Source organism: Canis aureus, chromosome 18 (assembly GCF_053574225.1).
Source record: "Canis aureus isolate CA01 chromosome 18, VMU_Caureus_v.1.0, whole genome shotgun sequence".
Taxonomy (NCBI): Eukaryota; Metazoa; Chordata; class Mammalia; order Carnivora; family Canidae; genus Canis; species Canis aureus.
Window position 1 is genome coordinate 47,541,717 of NC_135628.1, and position 22,965 is coordinate 47,564,681.

At 36.4% G+C, this 22,965-nt stretch overlaps 1 protein-coding gene across 4 annotated transcripts in view; it reads right to left on the minus strand.

The window, feature by feature from the left end:
- Positions 1 to 2,031: 2,031 nt before the first annotated feature.
- The window catches only part of CROT (carnitine O-octanoyltransferase), a 58,571-nt gene continuing 37,637 nt past the window's right edge, over positions 2,032 to 22,965 (minus strand). For all 4 annotated transcript variants that reach the window (XM_077857132.1, XM_077857133.1, XM_077857134.1 and 1 more), the window contains 5 exons: positions 8,844 to 8,967; positions 7,844 to 7,922; positions 7,663 to 7,756; positions 7,419 to 7,538; positions 2,032 to 2,912 (listed from right to left, as the gene is read on the minus strand). In XM_077857132.1, the coding sequence (XP_077713258.1) occupies positions 2,792 to 2,912; positions 7,419 to 7,538; positions 7,663 to 7,756; positions 7,844 to 7,922; positions 8,844 to 8,967 (538 nt within the window). In that variant the 3' untranslated portion in view covers positions 2,032 to 2,791. The remainder of the gene's footprint in view (positions 2,913 to 7,418; positions 7,539 to 7,662; positions 7,757 to 7,843; positions 7,923 to 8,843; positions 8,968 to 22,965) is intronic.

Here is a 22,965-nt window from a genome sequence, read left to right on the forward strand (position 1 = left end):
TAGAAATGAAAATTTTTCTCTCTGTAGCATTCCAGCTGTTCTCTCATTAAACCTCAGGTCAAATTTATAGGTGTTCAGGATGTTTTCAGAGTTATCTAGGTAAGTCTGTGGGGCCAGGAGAGTTGAGGACCCCTACTCTTCCATCTTGCCCCTCCCTTCAGGATTGTTTTTTTTTTTTTTTAATTTTTATTTATTTATGATAGTTACAGAGAGAGAGAGAGAGGCAGAGACACAGAGGGAGAAGCAGGCTCCATGCACCGGGAGCCCGACGTGGGATTCGATCCCGGGTCTCCAGGATTGCACCCTGGGTCAAAGGCAGGCGCCAAACCGCTGTGCCACCCAGGGATCCCCCTTCAGGATTGTTAAGTAAATGTAGTCCCAGCTTTATTATCAAAGTGCAAGAGGAAATGAGATGGCCCTTAGACAAGCTAACTTTACAGATATGTGTTCCATAAAGGAAAAAGAGAAAAAGCATACCATTGAGTATCTTTGAAAATTTTAATAAAACTTGCAATTATATCAACTGCAATTTGAAACACTGGAAATAACAATGAAATGCTGAGGCTCTCTAGCATCTCCATTACTTTTTATCAATAATCTTTAGAGCACAAAAAACTAGGCAACCTTCAGAGGCTAGCCACACTGAAATGTTTTTCCTTAATATTTTTTCCTTATTATTTACTGAAGCAATATCAATTCTCACCAGTATCACTGGTCCTTTAGGTCAGTTAACTACCCAAATTAATAAGTTCCTCCATCTATAACACCCCAGATCTTACCACACGTTTTCAAATGGAACCATGTGTACAGTAGACTAAATTTCAGATTAACCAAGAAAAGACTGGGACGAGGGGGTACATTACCTCAGTGACTCAAAAGCCTCTGGAAATTCTAACTCTATAGCACTGGGTAGAGGCCCAGAAATCTCTAAAAAGCATTCCAGGTGATTCTTAACTTCAGGCAGGTCAGAGAAACATGTTAAAGTATCACAGAACAGGTTTCTCTGTAGGAAGTGAACACTTTCTAAAATACCCAAGTCTTAGACCTTATTCAAGAACAACCAACCGGGGCAGGCTGGGTGGCTCAGCGGTGTAGTGCTGCCTTCAGCCCAGGGGCTGATCCTGGAGACCCAGGATTGAGTCCCACACGACTCATGCATGGAGCCTACTTCTCCCTCTGCCTGTGTCTCTGCCTGTGTGTGTGTGTGTGTGTGTTGTCTCATGAATAAATAAAATATTTAAAAGAAAAAACCAACCAACCAAATGATGCTAAAAGCCATGGGCAGTATAGTCTATTAAATTGTACTAGTGAGGAAAAGGTCCACACCATAGAATGGGAAAAAGAAATCTGAACTGTCAGATGTATCAAATGCCACAGAAGCCAACTCAGTGTTTTCCAAAGAAACAATAAACCGGTCTTATCAAATGCAGATGTGAAAATTTTAAAATGTATACAACCAGTAAATACACTGTGATCTTGATGGAAAACATTGCTACAAAAATGACCCCCAGTAAGTCACAAAAAATGTGCCTACTTATTTACACTTAAAAAATGACTTGGCTGTTTATCAAGAGATGACACTTTTCCCTACTCCTTGAATCTAGGAATTTCCATTGCAATTTTTCACCAATAAAATGCAAAATAATTTCCTGTGACTTCAGAGCCTAGGCCTGAAGAGGCCTTGCAGATGCTACCGTTCTTTCTTGGAACACTCCCACTGCCAAGTACATAAATCAAGGCACTGAAGAATCAGCACATGGAGAGAGTCTCAGGCACCACATCTCCAGGCAGCAGGTAAGGCCACCTTCATGGCCTTCACCTATCATCTTGCTGAGCGCAGCTGTAGAAATAAACTACAGCAAGACTAGAACTAATCAACCAGATACAATCAACTGACACCCTCATGAGAAATAATACACTGAGTTAAGACAGTAAGTTTTGGGTGGTTTTTTTACACAGCAATACGTAACTTAGAAAGCATAAGGTCAAATAAGAATGGATTACTTAATCCAAACACCAAACAAGAAGCTATATGATTGAGAGCTTTATTTTAAATTTTGAATAGCAGGAAAAAAATCTGTAAAATCCTGAGAATTTGATTCAACATTCAATCTTAAAGTCACTAATTCTAATTTTAAATATAAGTGCTTTAATTTTATATTCACAAAACTAATTACAATATACTCTAATGAATTTTGTTAAGGCTTTTCTGTGTGTGTGTGTGTGTGTGTGTGTGTGTGTCAGAGAGTATAAACCTTCCTCTAATTCTTCTGTCCAACAGAATCTCTACTTTCAAATGACCACTTAATTGTAGTGGTCTTTCCCATCTAACATAGTAGGCTTGTATTCCTGTGGTGCATGTGGAAGGCAGTGATTTCAGGGAAGTTAACATCTACTCATGTATTCCATTCCCTTTGGCAAATAGGAAATGTTAGAGTGCCTGACAGACCCTATAATGATGTTCAGAGAGAGCATTTTATAACCTATATAGGCAACCAACAAAAATGTAAGAGTAAGACTTGCATTATTAAAATTTAGAGATTTGCATTGTTGAGGCTTATCTTCAACTTTTTCATAGTTCTACATTTAATATCTGCACTGCTACTGCATCAGAGGAAGTTTAAAATTCATACTTTAATCTTCTATGTGAGAATAAACTTAGCATGATTCTACTAATTTCTAGATTTAATAGGGATATTGACCCTAAAGGAAACCTTTCTATCTCACATCACCAAACCACTCTCCACACCCAGTTTAATATTTTTGTAAATGCTTAATAAATGATTAGTCTCTAAAGATGAGCAGTGTTCATTAGCTGCATCATATCATGCAAAGCATGAAAAACCAGCAGAACTAGCTTTTCTGCATCAGTCTCTGGACATGATTTCCAAGTTGAACAGATCACAACAAACCTGTGAAGCACAAAGAAAAAGATGAGTAAGTACTATGCAAAAATCAGAACACAAAGAGGCTCCAAAGTGATGATGAATACAGCCATGACCTTTATTCCATCTAGCTATTCATATATCAAGTGTGAATTCTTATTGACATTAGGTATATGTAACTGGACACAACTGAAGGTAAATTCTATGTATACATAATGCTAGGAATACCTAATGTACTGTGTGACTTAAGGACAAAAGAGAAAAAAAAATTAGAGCTCAAGAGCGCTCTGGAGTAAGGTCTCACTACGTTCAACCAACCCACCCACCTCTTCCTGAAAAAAAACCAAACAAACCCCCTTCCTAAAACATAGTGAGTTCGAGGGTGAATTCATGCAATGTTTGCAATGAAACTTGAACTATTTTTCAGGAATATAGCATTTAAAGACAGTTTAAAAAAGAAAAAAAATCAGAGAAAGGATAAGAGGAGAGAAAAGCTATTTCTAGGAAAGCCAGACAGAAACTCTCTTGGGAAAAGTCATGCCTTCCACCATCTCCTTCTAGAGTCTCCTGATTTAAAAAAAAAAAAAAAAAATCCCCTATCTTGCAGTACTAACCCTCTTGAAACTAGCATTCCTCTTTCCAGACACTCACATTTCCATAGCAAACCATGCATTAAGCATAAATTGGAATCAAAATGCTGCTGGTACAATGCAGAGCTTCTGGATAATCATGTAATGTTCACATCATTAAAAAAGACAGAAAATTAAAACTTCAACATGTACTTTTCGATTAAGCAGATGCAATAAAAACATGCTCTGGCCTAGTGCTTAATGATGAAACTTATGTTTGACTGGTTATATTTGCTGAAACATATCCACAAACCTACAGAAAGTTCTGCCTTGTTTTCATCTAGTGATTCATCATCACTCATCATTCTCCAGCTACACTGGAATATTTAGCCATATAAATATATTTCTTTGCAATGATTAACAATTGCTATTTAAGTACTGACATTTTAAAACATTCAGTGATCTTTCTAAATTATAGAAAGAAAGCTTTCCTACATGCATAACTTATAAATGAATGTATACAGATGCCAATGCAGAGAAAATTTGCTTTGTAAGCATTCAAAAAGTTATGTTATTTTTGCCTATAAAACTGGCCAACAATGACTTATAATGCCTAGAGTTGTGATGTGATGAAATGAAAAGGAATATATCGTAACATTACAACATTACGTTAGTTGTAATGATGAAAAACTGAAAATAGGGAAGTAGTTACATAAATTATAGAAATCCATAAGACATTATTTAACTTTGAAAACATCTCAAAGCATATTTAACAGCAGTGGAAATTGCTTGAAATAATGTTAAATAGAAATGAATTTCCCAAAAAGGACACTAAAATATTTATAATGTGATCTAAATTTACAGAAATTATACACTATATGCATTATAGACTAGAAACATAATAACAGACTTGTATCTTGTAATGGAAATGGAAATGATTCTGTTCTTACATTTTTTTTCATTTTTTACAAACTTTTTATGAGCATGCAGTACATTTAAAATGTTATTTAAAAAACAAACCAATATTCATTTAACAATGAATGAAAAGCGCTTTCCGTATAGTGAAAACTATTTAATATGTATTCATAGTAATGACTTACAAATGTGTAGCTCTAGCTCTGACCTCTTTTGTGAGATTCACAATTATATAACCATATGCCTACTGACAAATTCCCTCATATACGAATACATTTTTTATTAAATATCAAAGTCAACATGTAAAACAAGATTCTTAATTCTATCCTAACATACCCCAACCACATTTCTCCAACTTTTACCATCCCAATAAAAGTTACCATCAAAAATTACCAATTCATCAGTAAGTCACCTTCAAAATAGCTCTCAAATCCCTCCACTTCTCTCTACCTTCATTATCCATTCCTTTGTTCAACTTATCATTTGTGTTTATTGATTTCCCTCATCTCATTCTTGCTCATATTACTGTTCATCTTACTTGCACTCCGTATAACAGCCAACAGTCCTTTATACATACAAATAAAGCATGTGTACCTTTCATGCTTAAAAACCGGTAAAATGCTTCCCATTATCCTTAGAAGAAAATCTCAACTCCTTACCATGTTACAAAGCCCTATTATCAACTGACCACCCCAACCAAATCAATGTATCCAGAAGCAATATTTTTAAAGCTCTCTAGGTAGATTCTACTGTGCACTCAGAGTTGAGAATGCTGTCCTACCAGATTTAGTTCCTCTCTACCTCTCCTCAACAACTTCTTCTACCGCCCCTGCCCACTTCAACTTCATGGCTAATTTATAGCTATATTGCCTTTTTCTGTCCTTATAAATGTCAGGCTCTTTCTAACTGAAGACCATATAATTATTTTCAAAGACAAAGCCATTGTGAAAATATTTACTAAATTCAACTTATTTGCTAGGCATTGTTACAGAGCTGGAGATACAACAAACAAATAAAAAACCCTGTTCTTATGGGCCTGTATTCTAGGAAGGAAAGAAAGATTAATATACAAATAATGTATGCCCACTGGGTGGTTATGAGTGTTACAAAGAAAATATAGTGGGGGGGGGGGTGCTATTTTAGATTATCAGAGGAGGCCTCCCAGATGAGAGAAAATTTTTAAGCAAATACCTATATGAAGTAAAGGAGTGATCCTTGCATATATTTCAAGGAAGAGTACAAGGCAGAGGGAATCATAACTGCAAATGCCATGAAGTGGGAGCTTTCTTGCTATATTCAAAGTACAAGAAGACGAGAAGAATGGCTGGAGTAGAGTGAAACAGGAGTAGAGTTCTAGAAGGTAAGGTCAGAGCTATAACTGAGAGCCTGATCATGCAGGATCTCACAGGAGGACTTCAGATATTACTGTGAGTGAAATAAACTCTTGAGACATTTTGAGTGGAAGGGCATTTTTAAAAGGGCATCAAGAGCTGTTGCGTAGACAATGTTCTGCAGGGAAGGAAAGGGTGAAGTAAGAAGACCACAGGAGAACCTGTTGCAAAAACCTAAGTGGGAGAAGGTGGTGGCTCATTATGGGGGTAGCACTGGAGATAGCAGACAACAGATCAGAGTCTGGAGAGCTATATTCTTGGCTGTTCATGTGAGTAATTCCTTCTCCTCCTTTACATCTCAGCTTCACTGGCCCTCTCGAACCACACTAAATGAAGCAGAGCTCCATCCCACTCCCCAGCTGCCAGTTTGTCTACTACCACATCAACTTGTTTATTTCCCTCATAGCATTCATCATTAGTTATCTTCCTTATTTGTTTGCTTTTGGCTCTCTTTCCCGAGTAGAAAATAAAATCTGTAAAAGGGAAATCTTGTCTGTCTTATGTCCTTAGCACCTAAAATACAAGTTCTCACTACATACTTCCTGAATGAATGAATGAATGAATGAATGGAAGTTCTGCTCCAGGATCAGGTCTTCTTCTAAAGTCAGAGAGCTGAGGTGTGTCTGGCTGGAACTCCTATCACTGCACACAATACAATATCCATATTTGTCTGGAAGTATGTAAGAATGCTTACTTATCCTCTGTGTCTGATGATTTTAGACCTTTGACACTTTATTATGAAAAAAAAATCTATGTTTAATCTTTGTAATTTACTCTTTAATTTGTACACTAATATACATGAACTGAATATAACTGAATATATAATGATCATTTAGGACTTAGATGCTAACAAATACATGTACCTATGGTATAACAGACTATGCACAGAGGACACTTGACATAGATACAGATGATAAAATTTTGAAAAATAACACTACTAAACTCTTTTAAAAAGTTAAAGTAAAAAAAAAAGTTAAAGTAAAAAAAAAGTTAAAGTATAAAAATATATTACACACTGAAATATGTCATACATATTATCTTTTCAATTTTTCCCATTCCGTCTGAGGCTTCCATGCTTATTATCTTATTCACATAGTGCTAAATGTAGCCACATCATTTTTTTAAAGCTCATATTCTCAAAGACCTCTGAGAAGAGATGGCCAGACTGTGTGAATGAGGGCTTTTTAAGCCTTTCTACCAATTTCATATTACCTTGTTCTCCAACTACCAGATTATAGTATTTTCTTTCTCATTCTTTCCACAAACCTCATACAACACAAATGAAATGCATCTGAATTGGTAAGACTGGTAAGACATTCTTTTTTTTAATATAAATTACTTTACCTAATCTATTATCTTGGACACTTCAGTACTATCTATGACTACATGAACCACCACATATTTACAATCAAATTTTATCAGAACTTAGTAGAAAACACCTTGAGTGGAACTAATATGTTAATATATGTACTGAGTTTTGAGAATGATGATGGTATGTCACTGAACCTTAAATGGTGTTCTGCACAAAATGCCTAAAGTGTCCCAAAACAGGACAGAGAAACTGGTAAAAATAATTATGTTGCAAGTGACAGAAAGAATCACAGCACAAGGAAAACATTCCTCTAATAGTACAGTAAGAATGAGAAGAGCAGCTTTACCTGTCATCTCTGATATGGTAGAAAAATCCATAGCCATTGTGGACCATGGGAGCCACCACTCCCAGCATGTTTAAATAACCAATCAGACTTGTTGAGAGAACAAAGTTTCCACCTCCTCCACTGTGTGGCATAAAGAAAAGATATTTTACCAGGCTTACAGAAATTTATATTCCTTCTGAAGAGTTTTTAACCTTCAGAAAAAAGGATCTGACTGATCAAGTTAGAAAACACTATATTATATTACCTTTTGGAGAAAAGTGGGTCTGTAAATAGCTCTGGAACAGGAAGACCTTCCTCTTTTGCTATGAGTAAAAGACCTAGAAGATGACGGTCAAATCCTGCAATGAAAGCCCAAGAATGAAGGTAGAAAAAAATTTTCAACATGAGAGATTATTTTTAAGTCAGAATAATTCCAAAGTAAATACCTTTTCCAGATGAACAATCTTTCATCATTTTATTATGTTTTGTAAAAGCTTGTAACATCTTTTGTTGTTGCTCAAGGAACTGTATTTAAAAAAAAAATCAAGACATACTTCAATAAACTATACAGAAGCCAAATTTTAAAACCCCTGAATTCAACATAATCAGGATCCGGGTAACCTGAGAGAGAAAAGATTTCCAGAAAGACACTGAGACTCATGCTTCTATATATTTTCCTTCTTTCTTCTACTGCCTTTTCTGTCCTATATTGTCCTTCACCTTGGTTATTTCTTTCCCAGAAAAGGAAAATAGGAACTTGTGGGCAGCACTGAAATGATATTAAAGTGTTAACGACAGAAGCAACTAAGATTTCAAAACTGACACAGAGCTGTTAAAAAATGATAATGAAACAGTTCTATGACATTAAAATAAATTAACATATACATAACCGTGTTTATCAAAACTAAAGAAAAATATCAAAACAGCGGTGGGAAGGAGCTAACATATTGTCTAAATTCTTCCAAAAAGAAAAAGAAAAAAAGTATAGGAGTGCCTGGCTGGCTTGGTTGGTAGGGAATTTGATTCCTGATAGGGTTAACAAAAAAAAGAAGCATATAACAGAACTGTTCTGGTTCTAATACATGAAAATAAGCATCTGTGATTTCAAAAACTTTCAATGACATCAAGAAAAGCTTCCTTTAAAGGCACTTTGGGACAGTTTGCACTTTACTGGTAGATCAGTAACAGTAAAATATTCATGGTATTAAAGATACTTTGCCTAAAAAGTGACACAAATGGGCTTCTTCTCAGGTCTTTCCTGTTTCATATTCTTCCCAAATATATACTTCACTGGTAAATGAATGCTTTGAAAACCTGAGGAAAAAATATCTGACAGTATTTTACTGATCTAGGGGAATTTAAGCAGAGAAGTTAGCTATTCAAGGACTAAGGTTCCTTTAAACAAATAAAAATTACTGTGAGTTTTTTTTCCTTTCAAATACTCACACTAGTAGAAGGATCCTGCATGGATTGGCACCACCTCAATGCTTCTACTGTACATGATCGCATAGTCTCTGTACGGCCATGATAAAAATACCTCGTCATAGCAGTTTCATAGCAGCTGCCAGGACTACAAGAAAACATGAAAATAGGAGGCAAGATGGCAGGAAAACAGGAGTCCTTTATTCATCTAATCCCCTTAAGTTAGCTGGATAACTATCAAATCATTCTGAACAACTATAAATTCAACTTGAGATGTAAGGAAAGAACAGCTGGAACTCTTTAAGTAGAAAAGTGACCATTTTTCTCAAGGTAGGATTGCAGAGGAAAAAAGGAGGGGATATATCAGAAGATAAATGGCAGGGGAGCAGAGGGGGGGAGCTTTTGTAAGTCACTTTGGGGAAACTGACACAGCCCAGGAGCTCAAAATTGGGACCTCTAGAAATCTGCTCCTGTGAGAGACTTCCCTGCCTGAAAGGGGCTCAATGAAGCAGGGCAGAATCACAAGTGGGACAGTGGGACCTCAATATTTCCAGAGGCATAGAGGGAAGAGAGGTACCTGAGCCAGTAGAGTTCCCTAACATTAGAGTGGGGAAATGGGGGCAGCCCTGATGGCCCAGCGGTTTGGCACCTCCTGCAGCCCAGGGAGTGATCCTAGAAACCCGGGATCAAGTCCCACGTCAGGCTCCCTGCATGGAGCCTGCTTCTCCCTCTGCCTGTGTCTCTGCCTCTCTCTCTCTCTCTCTGTCATGAATAAAAAAAAAAAAAAAGAGTGGGGAAATGGGTTTAACTCAGTAAGCCTGGGAGGAGGCTCAGCTTGTTTTGCCATAAACCGGAACCAAGGTGGATCCAATGAGGGCTCTCTGTGTTGGGTGCCTGCAGAGGACTGAACATGGCAACCTTCTGCCTTCCTCTGAGAAAGGTGGAGTGGATGCTCACTAGACAGGATGAATGTTCTCTGTTCCAGGGCTCTGCAGCAGGCAGAAGCGGGTGACCCTCTGCTTCCTCTGGGAGTGGAAGCACACACAAGCAGGCAGAGGCTCTCCCTGCCGGAACCCTACAAATTGCACAAATCAGTCCTTTCGCCTACCCCCAGGAGAATGACTGGGCAGGCACCATAGGAGTCTGCAGAGTTTGGCACACTTCAGGATCTCTCAGCTTGGGGGCTGGAGATCTGGGTGGGACATTTTTGTTTTCGCCCTCTAAAGAGGTATGGAAAGACTCCAGGGAACCAAAGCCTTACACAGCAAACAGCTTACACTTAGCATGCCTCCTGGCAAGAGGCGGTACATGGTACATCTCTGCTTAGGAATAGACACCTGAGAATCAGCACAATAGGCCCCTCCCTCAGAAGACCAGCTGGAAGAACAGGGAAACAGCAGGTTTACTGACCAAGAAGCACTGGAAAACTCCAGGACTGGGGGAAAATAGTATATAGAACTTGAAGTTTTATTTTCTTATGATTTATCTTTCAGTTCAAAATTTTCCAATTTTTAAAAATTTTTTTGTTTCAACTAGTTTCTTATTTTATTAACTCTGTGTTTTTAGGTCTTTTCTTTTTTAACTTATTATTTGCAATTACATGTCATGGATATATTTTTCATTTTTGGCTTCATTTAATGTATTCAATTTTATGTTTGTGTGTGTGTATATATACACACAAAACAGAAAATGTGTGTGTGTATGTGTGTATATATATATATACACACACACACACACACATACATATGTGTGTTACTTTTTAAAAAAATAATTTTGAATTTAGTATCTTTTAACAAACAGACCAAAATACACCAAGTGGATAACCTTGTTTTGTCCATGCTATGAGATTATATTCTCTCTGCCCCTACCCTTCTTCCTCTGCCCATTCTCTCCCTTTCCCTCCCCCATCCTTTTTTGGGGGCTTTCTCTTTGTATTCATCTTGTTTCTTTTATTTTCTAGTTCCTGACCTCTTCAGAGTTATCTAGTGTGTATTTTGCTTGGGTCATGGTTGATGTTTTTGACTCTGCCCACTCATACAGTGATTCTTTACTTAACAAAATGACTCCAAGTAGGAATTCAAAACAAAAGAAAGAACCAGATGTATTCATGTCTGCCACAGATCTAATGGATATGGATTTAAGTAAGATGTCAGAGATGGAGTTCAGGAGCACAATTACAAAGTTATTAATTGGTCTTGAAAAAAGCATAAATGACTCTAGAGAATCTCTTAGAAATGAGATCTAATCAGGCAGAAATAAAAAATACTCCAAGATGCAGTCTAAACTGGATGCTTTAACAGCTGGGGTAAATGAGACAGGAGAGAGAATAAGTGGCATAGAAGACAAGTTGATGGAAAGGAAGGAAGTTGAGGAAAAAAGAGAAAAATTAAGAGCCCAGTAGGAGAGGCTCTGAGATAAGCAATAGTTTGAAAAAAAAAATAATAACATCAGTATTATTGGAATTCCTGAGGGCATACAGATGAAGACAGAGAGGACCAGAAGTTATATTTGAACAAATCATAGCTGAGAATTTCCCTAATCTGAGAAAGGAAACAGGCATTCATAGCCAAGAGGTAGAGAGGACCCTTCCCAAAATCAATAAAAACAGATCAACCCCCGACATACAATAGTGAAGCTTGTAAATTTCAGGGATAAAGAGAAAATCCTGATAACAGCCTGAGACAAGAGATTCCTAATATAAAAAGGAAGAAATATTAGATTAACAGCAGACCTATCCAAGAGACCTGGCAGGACAGAAAGAACTAGTATGATATATTCAGAATACTAAATGAGAAAAACACACAGCCAAGAATACTTTATCCAGCAAGGCTGTCACTCAAAATGGAAGAAGAGACACAGAGCTTCCAGGGCAGACAGAAACTGAAAGAATATGTGGCCACCAAGTCAGTTCTGCAAGAAATATTAAGGGGGATCCTATAAGCAAAGAGGGAGTCCAAGGAAATAGAGTTAATCTGCAGAAACAGGGACTGTACAAGTAATACAATGGCCCTAAATCCATATCTTTCAATAGTTACTCTGAATGTGAATGGGCTAAACGCTCCAGTCAAAAGACACAGGATTTCAGATTGGATAAAAAAGCAACACCCATCCATATGCTGTCTACAAGAGACTCATTTTAAACCTAGATACCTTCACACTAAAAATGAGGGGGTGGAGAACCATGCAAATGGACCCCAAAAGGAAGCCGGGTTAGCAATCCTCATATCAGACAAATCAGATTTTAAACCAAAGACTGTAGTTAAGTAAGAGATGAAGAGGGACAATATATCATACTTAAAGGGTCTATCTAACAAGAAGATCTAACAATTAAAAATATTTATGCTACTAATTTAGAAGTAGTAAATTATATCAACCAATTAATAACCAAAGTAAAGAAACACATAGATAATAACACATTAATAGTTGGAGACCTCAATACCCCATTCAAAGCAAGGGATAGATAATCTAAGTAGATCGACAAAGAAACAAGAACTTTGACACACTATACCAGATGGACTTCAATATACAGAACATCCCATCCTACAACAGAATATACATTCTTCTCAAGTGCACATGGAACTCTCTCCAGAATAGACCCCATACTGATCACAAATCAGGTCTCAACCGGTACCAAACGACTGGGATAATTCCCTGCATATTTTCAGACCACAGTGCTTTGAAGCTTGAACTCAACCACAAGAGGAAATTTGGAAGGAACTCAAACACTTGGAGGTTAGAGAGCATCCTACTAAAGAATGACTGGGTCAACCATGAAATTAGAGAAGAATTAAGAAGATTGGTGAAAACTAAAGAAAAGGAAAGCACAACTGTTCAAAACCTTTGGGATACAGCAAAGGCAGTCCTAAGAGGGAAGTACATTTCAATACAAGCCTCTCTCAAAAAACCAGAAACATCTCAAATACACATGCTAAACTTACACCTAAAGGACTGGAGAAAGAACAGCAAATAAAGCCTAAACCAAGCAGGAGAAGAAAAATAAGAACAATTAGAGAAGAAATCAATGAAACAGAAACCAGAACAGTAGACTAGATCAATTAAAACTAGGAGCTTGTTTTTGAAAGAATTAATAAAACAGATAAACCCCTAGCCAGACTTAATAAAAAGAAAAGAGAAAGTCCCAAATTAATAAAATCATGAATGAAAAATCATGATCAAAACCAAGGAAATACAAATGATTTTAAGAGCGTATTATGGGCAACTATATGCCAACAAATTAGGCAATATGGAGGAAATGGATGTATTCCTGGAAACTTTGAAACTATCAAAACTGAAACAGGAAGAAATAGGAAACCTGAACAGACCCATTACCAGCAAGGAAATTGAAGCAGTCATCAAAAACCTCCCAAGAGTCCAAGGCCAGATAGCTTCTCAGGGGAATTCTACTAGATATTTAAAGAAAAAGTAATAACTATTCTACTGACACTATTTCAAAAAATAGAAATGGAAGGAAAACTTCCAAACTCTTTCTATGAGGCCAGCATTACCTTGATACCAAAACCAAAGACCCCACCAAAAAGGAGAATCACAGACCAATATACCTGATGAATATATATGCAAAAATTCTCACCAAGGTATTAGTCAATAGGACCCAACAGTACATTAAAAGCATTATTCACCTTGACCAAGTGGGATTTATTCCTAGCTGCAAGGGTGGTTCAACATCTGCAAATCAATCAATGTGATACATTACATTAATAAAAGAAAGGACAAGAACTATATTATCCTCTCAAATGCTTTAAAAGTATCTGACAAAGTACAGCATCCTTTCTTGATTAAAACTCTCCACAATGCAGGGATAGAGGGAACATACTTCAATATCATAAAAGCCATCTATGAAAATCCCACAGCAAATACCATTCTCACTGGGGAAAAACTGAGAGCTTTTCCCCAAAGGTCAGGAACAGGAAAGAGATGTCCAGTCTCACCACTGTTGTTCAACACAGTACTAGAACTCATAGCCTCAGCAATCAGACAACGAAAAGAAATAAAAGGCATCTAAACTGGCAAAGAAGTCAAACTCTCACTCTTCACAGAAATATGACACTGTATATGGAGAACTCAAAAAAGATTCCATCTCAAACTTGCTAGAACTCATACAGGAATTCAGCAAAGTGGCAGGATACAAAATCAATGCACAGAAATCAGTGGCATTTCTATACACTAACAATGAGACTAAAGAAAGAGAAACTAAGGAGACAATCCCATTTATAATTGCACTCAAAACCATAAGATACCCAGGAATAAACCTAACCAAAGATCTGTACTCTAAAAACTAAAGAACTGAGGGGGGCACTTGATGGGATGAGCACTGGGTGTTATTCTGTATGTTGGCAAATTGAACGCCAATAAAAAATAAATTTATTATAAAAAACAATAAAAATTTAAAAAAAACTAAAGAACACTTATGAAAGAAATTGAAGACACAAAGAGATGGAAAAACATTTCATGCTCATGGACTGGAAGAATAAATATTGTAAAAATGTCTGTGCTGCCCAGGGCAATTTACACGTTCAATGCAATCCCTATAAAAAAACCATGGACTTTCTTCACAGGGTTGGAACAAATAATCCTAAGAGCTGTATGGAACCAGAAAAGACCCTGAATAGCCAGGGGAATGTAGAAAAAGAAAACCAAAGCTGGGGGCATAACAATGTCTGACTTCCAGCTCTATTACAAAGCTGTGATCATCAAGACAGCATGGTACTGGCACAAAAACAGACACATAGATCAATGGTACAGAAGAATGGGACAGAGAACCCAGAAATGGACCCTCAACTCTATGGTCAACTTATCTTTGACAATGCAGGAAAGAATATCCAATAGAAAAAAGACCATCTCTTCAACAAATGGTGTTGGGAGAATTGGACAGCCACATGCAAGAAGAATGAAACTAGAGCATTCTCTTACACCATAAACAAAGATAAACTCAAAATGGATGAAAGATCTAAGTGTGAGACAGGAGAACACAGGCCCTTCATCCTCTATGACCTCAGCTGCAGCAACTTCTTGCTAGACACATCTCTAAAGGCAAGGGAGGGGCACCTTGGTGACTTAATGGCTGAGCATCTGCCTTTGGCTCAGGGTGTGATCCCAGGGTTCTGGAATTGAGTCCTGCATCGTGCTTTCCACAGGCAGCCTGCTTCATCTTCTGCCTATATCTCTGCCTCTCTCTCTGTGTCTCTCATGAATAAATAAATAAAATCTAAAAAAAAAAAAAAAAAAAAAGGCAAGGGAAACAAAGGCAAAAATGAACTACTGGGACTTCATTAAAGTCCTGCACAGCAAAGGAAACAATCGACAAAACTAAAAGACAATGTACGGAATGGGGAAAGCTATTTGCGAATGACATATCAAATAAAGGGCTAGTATCCAAGATCTATGAAGAACTTATCAAACCCAACACCCAAAAACCAAGCAATCCAATCATGAAATAGGGAGAAGTCATGAAGATGCATTTCTCCAGAGAAGACCAACACATGCCAACAAGCACATGAAAAAAATGCTCCACATCACTTGTCATGAGGGAAATACGAATCAAAACTACAATGAGATACCACTTTACAGTCAGAATGACTAAAATGAACAAGTTAGGAAACAACAATGTTGGCGAGGATGTGGAGAAAGGGGAGCCCTCTTACACTGTTGGTAGTTCTAAAAATAGAACTACCCTATGATCCAACAGTTGTACTACTGGTAATTTACCCCATATATACAGATGTAGTGAAATGATGGGTAACTTGTACCTCAATGTTCATAGCAGCTATGTCCACAATAGCCAAACTGGAAGGAGCCGAGATGTCTTTCAACAGATGAAAGGAAAACTAAGATGTATATATATACAATGGAGTGTGTATGTGTATGTGTGTATATATATATATACACACATACACATACACACATATATAGAATAGAATATTACTTAGCCATCAGGAAGGATGAATACCTACCACTGATATCGAAGTAGATGGAAATGGAGGGGGTTATGCTGAGTGAAATAAGTCAATCAGGGAAAGACAATTATATGGTTTCATTGATGATTCATTCTACTCATATGTAGAATATAAGAAACAGTGCAAGGGACCACAAAGGAAGAAGGGGAAACTGACTAGGGAAAAATTATAGAAGAAGACAAATGATGAGACAATCTGAACTCTGGGAAAGAAACTGAGAGTTGCAGAAAGGGAGGTGGGTGAGGGAATGGGGTAACTGGGTGACAGGCATTAAGGAGGGCACGTGATGTGATATCCACTGGGTGTTATACGTTATGTTGGCAAACTTAATTTAAATAAAGAAGAAAAAAATGAAAAGAATGTTTCATAAGAAAGAAAATGTTAAAATGTTATTACAAAGAAAGCTTACCTAATAAAGCTGGCTTTGGTCAGAAACTAAGTTCTACAACTACAGACCGTAGTTGAGACTTTCAATAACAAAGAGACTACTTCCAGGATCAAAGAGTAAAAAAGTACTCCGATAAACAGGGCTGGTACAATATGGGCTGTTTCAAAGGCTTGGCTGTGGTCAGGTTATGTTCAGCAGTACATCTCTGGTAGGTGGCCTCTAAGATGCACCTTCACTGATCTCTGCCTCCTGGTAGTAATACTCTGGTGTAACGCCTCAGTTTGAGTCTGAGATGCACCTTGTGATTTGCTTCTCATGAAAAGAACAGGACAAAAGTGAAAGGATGTCATTTCTGAAACTAGATCTCACTTACTTTCACTTTCTTGTTAGGAGGAAAACCAGCTGCCACACTGCTCTACAGAGAGGTCCAGCTGGTGAGAAACTGAGGTAAGCCTCTGGAAAATAGCCTGGAAGGAACTGATCTCTGCTAATAATCACAAGTGAGCTTGGAAGCAGATCCCCCTCTGAGGGGTATCTTCAAGTGAGAAAAGAATTGAATGACACTCTAACTACAATCTCAGGAGACCTGAAGTCAGAAGCACCTAGCTAGCCTACACCTGGGTGTAACAGGAAATATGAAATATGAAAATATGAAATAGCATTTGTTGTTTTATGTCAGTAAGTTTGTGGTAACTGTTACACAGCAATAGATAATACAGAGCCCTTGGCCTTTAGTTCCTTCATATACAACATGAATGACTACAGAATTAAGTAAAAGCATTCTCTGAAAAGTTCCCCAGAGTGAAGACTGCTTTCCTGGGTTGAAGAAAGATACAACAATTTTAGATGTACAGCTCTCTTACTTATGTAACATTCTTTTTCCTGGTGGTTGGAATTCATAGTTATAAAGATCAAATGGAGTGAGAGGATAAGATGTGAACATAGGCATTAAGAAGGCTCAAACAGAATTACTAAACCTCTACTGCCTGGTGTTTCTATAATGCTGTCTCCCTGAGCTGGAATAGTATTAAAGTATAAGTAAAAATTTAACACTAACATTCTTTAGAAAAATAAAAGCAGTAAGTAAAAATATCACTGCTCTGTAATCTCTAATAAAATAATAGATCTTGGTTATGATTATCAATGACTACTAAAACTATCAAGTAAAAAACTAAGGGAGGAAACTTTATAATGGATATTGGCTAACAAATCCACTCAATCTCAACAAGATGAAACAGAAAACAAATGACATTATTTGATTTTCTGTTGTAAAAAATAATAAAAATAACTGATTCTTATTCTCAAGTCTCTAGATCTAACTTCCAGTTTATAGGAAACATGGGAGACAGAGCAACATGTTTAACAGTTATTTTTCTTTGGCTTTAAAAGGCAAATGCATAAAACAGTAATATAATCTTGTATCAATGGACACATAATATATAAAGATGTAATATGTGACAAAATACAGAGGGTACAGAGATGTACAGAAGCAGAATTTTACATGCTACTAAAACTAAGCTGTTATTATTCAAATGAGGTTATTATAAATATTAATTGTACTCTCCCAAGTAACCATGAATAAAATAAAGAATGTAAATAAAAAGGGAATTAAAATGGTACACTATAAAAAAATAAGCAAATACAAAAAAAAATAGTGGAAGAATTTAGAAACAAAACTCAAATAACATGCAAAATATAGCTAGTGGCAGAATAAATATCTTTTTATCAGTAATTATTTTAAATGTAAATATGTTAAATTATCCAATCAAAGGCAGAGATTGACAGAATGGATAAGAAACTCATAATCTATCTATATGCTTTCTATAAGAGGTTCACTGTAGATACAAAGACATTAAGAGGTTAAACATAAAAGGATGAAAAAAGATATTCCATAAGAATAGTAAGTAAAGAGAGTTGGAGTGGCTGTTATTATCAAACAAAACAGATTTTAGGTCAAAAGAGTTAAAAGAGGCAAAAAGAACAATTACATGCTGATAAAAGGTTTAATTCATTAAGAAGACAAAACAATTATAAATATATATGCACCAAAAACGAGCCCTAAAACATATGAAGCAAATACTGGCAGAATTAAAGAGAGAACCAGACAGTTATTCAACTACAATTAGAAACTTCAATATCCAACTTTCAATAATGGAGATAGTCCAGGCAGACAGAAAATCAGCAAGGAAACAGAGGACTTGAACAGCAATATAAAAAGCCAGACCTAACAGGCATATATAAAACATGTCATTTCATAAAAATAGAATACAAATTCTTCTCACATGCACACACAACACTCTCTAGAAACGACCATATAATAAGCCACAAAACAAGTCTCAATGTGGCTCAGAGGTTTAGCGCTGCCTTCAGCCCAGGGCCTGATCCTGGAGACCTGGGATCGAGTCCCATGTCAGGCTACCTGCATGGAGCCTGCTTCTCCCTCTGCCTGTGTCTCTGCCCCTCTCTCTCTTTCTCTGTGTCTCTCATGAATTAAAAAAAAAATTAAAAATACTGAATTAATACAAAGTATCTTCTTCTTTTTTTTTTTCAAAGCATCTTCTTCAATGACAATGGAATGAAGCCAGAAATCAGTAAAAGAACACCTAGAAGATTCACAAATGTAAAAAAATCCAATGACACACAACCAACTGGTCAAGGGAGAAATCACAAGGGAAATTAGAAAATGCCTTGAGATGAATGAAAATGAAAACACAACCTACCAAAACTTAACGGATGAAAAGTATTCAAAGGGAAATTTATAGCTGTAAATATCTTTGTTCGGAAAAAAAATAAAAAGAAAAAAGTGCAAAATAAACCCAAAGCTAGCAAAAAGAAGAGAATAATTAAGACTAGAGATGAAGTACAGAAATTAAAAATAGAGAAAGTTAACTAAACTTGGTTCTTTGAAAAGATCAACAAAACTGGCATTTAACTACAATGATTAAGAAAAAACAGAGAGAAAACTCCAATTACTAAAATTAGTTATGAAAGAGAGGACATTACTGCCAACTTTACAGAAATAAAAAGGATTATAAGAGAATACTATGAACAGCTATATACCAATAAACTGGGTAATGTATATGAAATGGATATTCCAAAAAACACACAAACTACCAATTGTGACTCAAGAATAAAACAGAGATCTGATTGGATCTACTACCAGTCAGGAAATGAATCAGTAATCAAAAACCTCCCAACAAACAGAATTTCTGGACCAGATAACTTACTGGCAAATTCTAACACTTGAATTAACACCAATTCTTTTCAAATTCCTCCAAAAAACTGAAAAGGAAGGAACATTTCCTAGCTCATAAACGAGGCTAACATTACCCTGTATATGAAACACAAAGACACAACATTTTTCCAAAGAAGACATTCAGATGACCAACAGACATATGAAAAGATGCTCATCACTCATCACTGGGGAAATACTAATCAAAACTACAGCAAGATACCATCTCACAGCTGTCAGAATGGCTAACATCAACAACACAATAAACCGCACGTGTTGGTGAGGATGAGGAGAAAGGGAAACCCTCTTGCACTAGTGGTGGGAACACAAACTGGTAGAGCCACTCTGGAAACCAATATGGAGGTTCCTCAAAAAGTTAAAAATAGAACTACCCTATGATCCAGCAATCGCACAACTGGGTATTTAACCAAAGGATACAAACAGTGATTCGAAGAGGCACGTATACCCCAATGTTTATAGCAGCATTATCTACATAAGCCAAGTTATGGAAACAGACCAAATGTCCACTGACTGATGAATGGATAAAGAAGAAATGGGGTGTATATATTACTCAGCCATAAAAAGGAATGAAACCTTACCATTTGCAATGACACAGATGAGGCTAGAGAGTAAGCTAAGTCAAGTCAGTCAGAGAAAGACAAATACCATATGATTTCACTCATATGTAGAATTTAAGAAACAAAACAAGCAAAAGCGGGATAAAAAAGGAGCAGGCAAACCAAGAAATAGGCTCTAACTATAGATGGTGATCAAAGAGGAGGTACATGGGAGATGGATCAAATAGGTGATGGGGATTATGGAGTGCATTCTTTGTGATGAGCACCAGGTATTGTATGGAAGTGTTGAATCACTAAATTGATTCTGAAACTAATGTTACACTGTGTTAACTAACTGGAATTTAAATAAAAATGTTAAAAAAGGGTTATTACAAGACACAATAGACTCATATCCTTTTATAAATATAGATGCAAAAATCTTCTAATTACTAGTAAACCGAATTCAGCAGCATATTAAAGGGACAATACACCATGCCCAAGTGGGATATAGCTAGGAATGTAAGGGTGGTTCAACAAATGAAAATCAATCAATATAATATACCTTATTAATAGAATGAAGGATAATTGCTACAGGATAATTGAGACAGAAAAGCATTTGACAAAATCCAACACTCTCCCATAATAAAAACAGTCAATCTACTAGGCATAAAAAGAAACTTCCTCAACATAATAAAGGACATTTTTAAAAAACTCACAGCTATCATCATATTCAATAGTGAAAGAATAAAAAATGTCCACCTAAAATAAGGAATATAACAAGGATAATTCAATATACTACTGGGTGTTACAGCCAAGACAAAAGAAGTAAAAGGCATTCAAATTGGAAAGAAAAAAAGCAAAACTATTCACAGATGATCTGATCTCAAATCCATAAAAAACTATTAGAGCTAATAAATTCAACAAAGTTTAAAGGTACAAAACCAACATGCAAAAATCAGCTACATTTCCATACACCTGAAATGAATGACCTGAAAAGAAAATTAAGAAAACAATTCCATTTACATAGCATCAAAAAGAATAAAATACTCAAGATTAAACTAACCAAAAAAGAAATATTATACGCAGGAAACTACAAAACACAGCTTAAAATAATTTTAGAAAATATAAATAAATGGAAAAGGACTCTGTGTTCATGGATTGGAGACTTATTATTAAGGTGACAATGCTATAGGTTCAAAACTCCAACATTTCTGCAAAAATGGAAAAACTAATCCTAAAATTCATATGGAATTTCAAGAATAGCCAAAACATTCTTGAAAAGAACAAAGGTGAAAGATACCTTTGTTTCCAAAACTTACTACAAAGCTACAATAATCATGATAGTATGGTACTGACACAAGAAGAGACATAGAGAACAATGAATAGAAAGTCCAGAAATAAACTCTTACATCTATAATTAATTGATTTTAAACAACATCATCAAGAACGTTCAATGAATAGTCTCTTCAAAAAATAATGCTGGGAAAACTGGATATCCACTTGCAAAATAATGAAGTTGGACCCTTACCACACACAATACACAAAAATTAATTCAAATAGCATCAAAGAGAGGTGCCTGGGTGGCCTGGCTGGTTCTGACACACACACAGTTAGTATGTCAGACTCTTGATTTCAGCTCAGGGCATGATTTCCAAGGCATGAGATTCAGCTCTGCATTGGGCTCCACACTGGACATGGAGCCTCCTTAAGATTCTCTCTCCTCCTCTGCCCCTCCTCCTCCCCCACCATTTGCACTCTTTCTCTCTCTCTCTAAAAAAGAGTGAGAGAGAAAAAAGCATAAAAGACATAAAAAGCTAGAACAGTAAAACTCCAGAAGGTAATATAAGGGTAAAACTTCATGACAATAGATTTAGCAATGACTTCTTGAATATGACAACAAAAGCACAGGCAACAAGTGAAAATGAAATAAACTGGACTTCAAAATTAAAAAACATTGTGCTCAAAGGATACCACCAAGAGAGTGAAGAGAAAACCCACAGAATGGAGGAAATACTTGCCAATCACATATATGATAAGAGTTTCATATCCTCAATACATAAAGAACGCTTACAATTCAACAACAAAATGACAACCTAATTACCAAAAGCACAAAGGACTTTTATAGACAGTATGACAAAGAAGATATACAAGTGGCCAATGAATATATGAAAAGATACACAACCTCATTAGTCAATAGAGAAACACAAAAACCACAACAAGACACTACTTCACAACTGATTGTTAACAACTTTTTAAAAAAGATTTTATTTATTCATTTATTCATTTATTTATTTATTTATGGGGGGGGGAACAGACACAGGCAGAGGGAGAAGCATGCTGTATGCAGGGAGCCTGATGTGGGACTCGATCCCAGGTCTCCAGGATCACACCCTGGGCTGAAGGCGGCGCTAAACCACTGGGCCACCTGGGCTGCCCTCGTTACAACTTTTTTAATGAAAAAAATAAGCGTTGGCAAGGATGTGGAACAACTGGAACATCTGTATACTCCTGGTGGGAATGTAAAATGGTATAGCTATGGTGGAAAATAGTTTGGCAAATGCTTAAAGAGTGAAAAAGAATTACACAACATGGTGTGTGATTTAATTTCTATACCCATTCCTAGGTATAGAAATTAAAACAGGGACTCAGATACTTGTATGTGAATGTTTACAACAGCATCATTCACAATAGCCAAAAGGCGGAAAGAAGTCTCTATCAACAGATGAATGGATAAAGAAAATGTAGTATACCCATATGGTGGAATATTTAGCCATCAAAAAGAATGAAGTTGTGATTCTACAACATGGATGAACTTTGGAAACACTATCCTAAGTTAAATATGCCAGAGACAAAAAGACAAATATTGTGTGGTCTCACCTAGGTGAAATATCTAGAACAAACAAGACAAGTGAAAGTAGATTAGAGACTACAAGGGGCTGAGGCAAAAGGAGGAATGAGAAATTATTGCTTAATAGGTATAGTTTCTCTTGGGGGCAAT